Source organism: Lygodium microphyllum, chromosome 17, assembly GCF_053477565.2.
Source record: "Lygodium microphyllum isolate KBCC chromosome 17, Lygodium_microphyllum_v1.1.10, whole genome shotgun sequence".
Classification (NCBI taxonomy): Eukaryota; Viridiplantae; Streptophyta; class Polypodiopsida; order Schizaeales; family Lygodiaceae; genus Lygodium; species Lygodium microphyllum.
Genome location: NC_141151.1, coordinates 56245793 through 56252321, shown reverse-complemented (window position 1 = coordinate 56252321; position 6529 = coordinate 56245793). Strand labels below are relative to the sequence as shown.

Here is a 6529-nt window from a genome sequence, read left to right as displayed (position 1 = left end):
TTTTTTTGAGCATTTTCATTTTGTACAACATCACAAATGTTATCAGAGTCACGAAAGGAAACATTATTCTCTCCAGGTAAATGTATTTGCAATCATTGAATATCGGGTTTCTCATTATGAAGTTTGAATTCAAATATTCGCCAACTTGCTTCAGAAGCTGAAATATATCGTGCATCTAAGTACCTGTCAATCTCATCAATATATTGTGCATCAATATTTTCTGTGTCAATATCATTGGATTTGGAACCACGCGTACTTGTAAATCGAATGGTTGCTCAATCATGGCCCTTATATACATATTTATACAAATATTTGACAGCTGCAATTGTTGATCAAACTTCAACATTTATGTGAGCACTATACTTGGAACTCAAATAAGGATTGTAAGGCACTACCCATCGGTTACCCAAGAGGTTACCATTAGCATTATGAGTCCTTCCATCCTCTCGACGTCTGTATAAAGGATAACCAGTTTTATCAACTATAGTTGTATGTATAAACTTTTTTGGATAATCCTTTATACACTTTCCGTCCACCATGCAAGCACTTTTTGGATTGAACTCATCACACGGACCATGTATGTTACATTTAGTAATAATTCGATACAAATCTGAAAACCTTTCCTTATCAGGTAGCTCAGCGCACACCAGTCTATCATAATGACGTGCTTCTAATGGCTTAAAGCGTGGTTCTAATATCAAGAGCGTATGTGAATGAGGCAAGCCTCTCTTTTGGAATTCTACGACGGACACATATCCAACAACTTTACCAAACAACTCATTTTTCATTATCGACTGCATCATGTTCTTATGTTTCAAATGAAAAACTCTAGCAGTTAAATCTAGTCGATCATGTGCAGTTTGACCAGGCAACAAAGCATCTGTAATTTCAGACCACTTAGGATTGCATGCCATGGTGATAAACAAATCAAGTTTGCCGTTGCTACGCACAATTTCCATAGCATCTTGATATAATTGGTACATGAATCTTGGTCCACATGGAAAGCTAGATGGCAATACTATTCTCCTGCCCACACCAATCGCAGCGATATTAGTATTAACTGCATCTGAACCATTGACCATATCAGCCAATCCCCTATACATTTCAACTCGCAATGTTGCTTGATTACGACGACACCAAGCCAATCTACATTGTTCAATGCTACAATAAGCATCAACAATGTATTGTTGTAGCAAGCGACCACCACGCAAAAGACATGCATTAGTATCATCTCGAATTTGAAGTCGAAAAAGTGTAATTCTGCATTTGAGTGACACAATCTTTATTTGCAAGATTATTGGCATTAATATGAGCATCCATAAATGCATATGGAACTTTAATATGCCATCCATCCTCTCCATTTGGAAAAAGAAGAACATATAATAGTGTCATATATGCCTTGTGTAAGTTAGAAATGTAAATCAAATGGCCTTGTTGTGTGCGAACTTGAATGCTACGATGATCAAGTGTATCATCATCACCTTGTCCAGGCATGATCACAGCAACCTCACTTGTAGTGGGAACTGAATATCGTCTAGAGGTGGATTGATTTTGAAAAATGGACATTCTTATTTCTACTGATGGATTGCGTTGCAAGCTTGCACCACCTGCTATAAAGGCTTGTGCGTAAGGATTGTGATCATGCATCATTTGTTGAAGCTCTTGTAGTAAGTCTGGCAAAAGCCCAGGTAAAACCCCCATGCAATTCAATAACTCATGATCAATGTCATAAATATAAAGTTGTGCAAACTTTGGTATTTGTTGTCCATCCTCACTTGGCAATAGGGAACCTATTCGGTGATATATTGATCCATGAACTCGAAAAGTATAACCATTTCCATTTTGAGGCAAAAGCTCATTAATTTTTGCACCCATTGAAACAAAAGCCAATGCGCTATTATAAGCACATATATATTTTTTGAACTCTCTACTTTGTGGATGTGTGCCATCAAGAAAATTACATAGAGGTTGTGGTGGCTGTTGTAGAGGTGGTAAAATTACTTTCCCTTCTCTACAGCAGTGCTTTCCAATCGAAGTTGTACGCATTGTTTTAGTTTCATCGTGCCACAACTTAGCCATGCAATGGTGACAAACCTTGCAAAGGGTACCAATTGCATGCAAATTTGGTTTTTGGAAGAGCAAAATTGTTACTGATGGATGAATATCCAAATTAGGTGGCATGTCATGGAGAATTGAACAAAATCCACCATTTTGAGGTAGAAATATAGGAGCTTGAATCATGTACTGGTGATGTACCATCTCAGTACTTGTACCTGCATTATGGATAGCTTCATTCTCTTCTTGAATAATGCGAGGTAATTGAACATCTAAGGACAATAATGGTGCACCAGGCATTTGAGAACTTATATCAATTGTATTTGTTGTAGTGCGATGCAATTGTTGTAATTGTGTTCTTACTCTTGCCCTGTGTCTACGTTCAGCTCTAGTAGCATCAAGCATTTGCCTACAATTTCTTAATCGACCATCTGGATTATTTGTGTTTCCATTTCTTTGTCAACTTGTGCTATGTACCCCCACTCCAAAGGGTAGCAATTCATGGTTATCCAACATCGCAACATCTATATTGTGGATAGTTGCATTTTCTTCTCGACGAATAGGAGGTGGTTGAACTTCCAACGGCAACAATGGTGCAATTGGCATTTGGAAACTTGTAGCTTGGATGCCATTATATTTATCTCTAACTCTTGCCATGTGCCTATGTTCAGCTCTTGTAACATTAAGCATTTGCCTACGCACACTCAAGCCACCATTAGGATTGTATTGTCGAGTTGTGGTAGACATCTGAACCTGAAAGGATACCAAATCATGAGCAGCAGAGCAAGATGCAATGCGAAATTGATTGGTTTGATGTAGCTGATTTGGGATTTGAACATCCATATTGTTTCCATTTGCATGATGTTGTTCATACATATCTCTTGCATGGTCACGAACATTCAATTTAGTCCTAACTCTTGCAATGTGCCTACGTTTATGTCTAGTAATTTTGAGCATTTCCCTACGTGCACATAATACACGATCTCTAGGCACAGAATGTGTTGAAAGTACCATTGTCGAGAAAAACCTGAGATAAAAAGAAAAATGTACTTTGATATTAGTATTTACAAATGCGAAGTTTTTTGAAACGTTATTATAGTCTATACTATGATAAAGATTACAATTTCACATAGGGAACAATGTAATCTCACATAGGCAAGAATATAAATAGCATATTACGTCATTGTCGTGAGGGATACATAAGTCCAAATCACATGAAATTTCTCAAACCCAGTAATAGAATGACATATCTATTGGAGGATTTGTCCAAAAAGTCTTGAAGGAATTAGATATGTTAAGAGAACTATGCATTGGACGATGAACTCGTATGACGATTCACACCAAAGTTCTGGCAGAAGGAGATTGAAGCTCTTTGAAGTTTGATTAAACTCTTCATTTGCTTCTTAATTGTATCCAACCGATGCATGAGCTTTAGGGATACAACACAATTGTTGTGTCATTTGACATGTTTGAGGGCACATCAAATTGACTTCATCCTTGGCATGCCTTAGATTTTACGGACATTCATCCATGCGTTGAGAACACACGAAACGATGTCTGGTACAGGAACATTGTTTCTTGGATCAAATGTTTCAGCACACTCCATATGGTCATCGTTATATGTGTTGAGAGAGAGAGAGAGAGAGAGAGAGAGAGAGAGAGAGAGAGAGAGAGAGAGAGAGAGAGAGAGAGAGAGAGAGAGAGAGAGAGAGAGAGAGAGAGAGAGAGAGAGAGAGAGAGAGAGAGAGAGAGAGAGAGAGAGAGAGAGAGAGAGAGAGAGAGAGAACATTTTTTAAAAGTAATTGCATACTTTTATGACCTAGGCGTACTAAAATTTCTTCCTATCTCTTAGGGAAGACTTTGGCAAAGATATACCTCAATATAAATTTGTTCTAAACACTATTTCAATATAAAATTTGAAGATTATAACATCACATAAAGAACAATATAATCTTACATATGCAAGAATATAAATTGAAAGAGCATATTATGTCATTATCATGGGGGATACAAAAGTTCAAATCACATGAAAATTCTCAAATCCAACAATAGAATGACATATCTATCGGAGGATTCGACAAAAAGTTATTGAAATCCTTAGATATGCTAAGAGAACTATGCATTGGATGATGAACTCATGTGACGATTCAATAGGTTCAACATTGCAGAGAACCTATTGAGGCAAACTTTTAGAGATGTGACATGCACATCGAGGCAAATGCTCTCAGGTGCAAGCACGCTTGCATTCTTTTGAGCTAGTAATTCACACACTCCATCCTCTATACAATCATTGCTCTTAGTAAGGTCTCGCAACTTTTCTGCATGGTCTTTCAAAGCACACCGTGGCTAGTGCTTGTGAACCAACTCATAGATTTCTCCTATATAGCCCTTTATTTCATCTATCTCGTCTTGCAAAATTATCCCATCAGCCAAGCCTCCTTCATATTTTTCTGCCAGGATTTTTTCGATCCTTTGAAGGCGATCACCAAAGTTTTGATAGAAGGAGTTCGAAGCTCTTTGACGTTTGTTTAAACTCTTGCTTTGCTTCTCAATTGCATCCAACCGATGCATGAGCTTTAGGGATATGACGGAAGTGTTGTGTCCTTTGACATGTTTGAGGGCACGCCGTACTGACTTCCTCCTAGCCATGTCTTTGGCTTTATGCACATTCATTTGTGCATTGTGAGTACACAAAACAATGTCTGGTACATGGACATTGTTTCTTGCATCAGATGTTTTAGCATGCTCCATACTACCATGGTTACACAAAGTATTGAGAGAGAGAGAGAGAGAGAGAGAGAGAGAGAGAGAGAGAGAGAGAGAGAGAGAGAGAGAGAGAGAGAGAGAGAGAGAGAGAGAGAGAGAGAGAGAGAGAGAGAGAGAGAGAGAGAGAGAGAGAGAGAGAGAGAGAGAGAGAGAGAGAGAGAGAGAGAGAGAGCATTTTTAAAAAGTAATTGAATACTTTCATGACCTAGGCACACCAAAGTATTACAATATTTATGCATACATGAGAGAGACACAATGAGACTATATCGAGAAAATATTTGACACATCTTTTTCTCCACATCAAAGCATGAATATCCATACACACATGAGGGACATCATAAAAGCATTAAACTATTAAAGTATTCAAGCATTAAATGAGGGACATCATAAAAGCATTAAACTATTAAAGTATTCAAGCATTAATTTAAACTTAAATGAGCAAAATATTAAGTTTTTTAAGTTTTAAGAAACAATCTAATTACTTTATTCATCAACATTAACACATCTTTAACTCTATATTAAACCATGAATATCCACAGGTATTTGAGAAAGACAAAGTGTGTATCGATAAAGAAATTTTTTTTACATGCAATAAATTACAATATTTAAATTTCAACTTTGTAACTTTTAGACAACACATAATAAACATTAATTAATAGCACACATACACATATCAATACATAACATTAACACAGACATAACAATCACACATCCTCTCCATAACACACTTAACACACATTCATATTAAATGCATAACACACATTAATTAATAGCACATATATACATATGAATACATACTATTAACACAAACATAATAATGTTATTACACATTTATACTAAAACACATATACACATTAATTAATAACACACTTAAAACACGTAACACACCTTAACAATGTAATGACACACATAATACATTAATTAATAACACGCATAAATACATTAAGAAATAATATTAACACACTTTCATATCAAAAGACATGACATGCATACATTAATAACACACATAATACACATTATTTAATAACACACATTCATTTTTAAATGCATAATACACATTAATTATTAGCACATATATACATATGAATACATACCATTAACACAAACATAATAATGTTATCACACATTTATACTAAAACACATAACACACATTAATTAATAACACACTTAAAACACGTAATACACCTTAACAATGTAATGACACACATAACACATTAATTAATAACACACATAAACACATTAAGAAATAATATTAACACACTTTCATATCAAAAGACATGACATGTATACATTAAAAAATTAAACATGCAATAAATTAAAATATTTAAAATGTAACTTTTATAACTTTTATATATATATATATATATATATATATATATATATATATATATATATATATAGAGAGAGAGAGAGAGAGAGAGAGAGAGAGAGAGAGAGAGAGAGAGAGAGAGAGAGAGAGAGAGAGAGAGAGAGAGAGAGAGAGAGAGAGAGAGAGAGAGAGAGAGAGAGAGAGAGAGAGAGAGAGAGAGAGAGAGAAAGTTATATCAACGTCTTCTAAAGACCAAAACTGGCCTATGAGACAAACTGTGATACAACTGATGAGGTCCAGCTATCCAAAATAAAAGTGCTGAATGAAAAGCTAAAAACTGAAAACTGAAAATACGGTGCTGTGAGTGTGATAAGTGTCGTGTATGTGTATGTGCATATG

At 35.5% G+C, this 6529-nt stretch overlaps 1 protein-coding gene across 1 annotated transcript; it reads right to left on the bottom strand.

The window, feature by feature from the left end:
• Positions 1-332: 332 nt before the first annotated feature.
• LOC148021911 (uncharacterized) lies at positions 333-1082 on the bottom strand. The gene has a single exon (XM_087696774.1). It carries the CDS (start codon positions 1080-1082, stop codon positions 333-335), a length of 750 nt encoding a protein of 249 aa, XP_087552900.1.
• Positions 1083-6529: the final 5447 nt, after the last annotated feature.

Excerpts from the sequence above, each read along its gene's own strand:
- LOC148021911 (XM_087696774.1), bottom strand. The coding sequence starts at position 1,082 with ATGGTCAATGGTTCAGATGCAGTTAATACTAATATCGCTGCGATTGGT.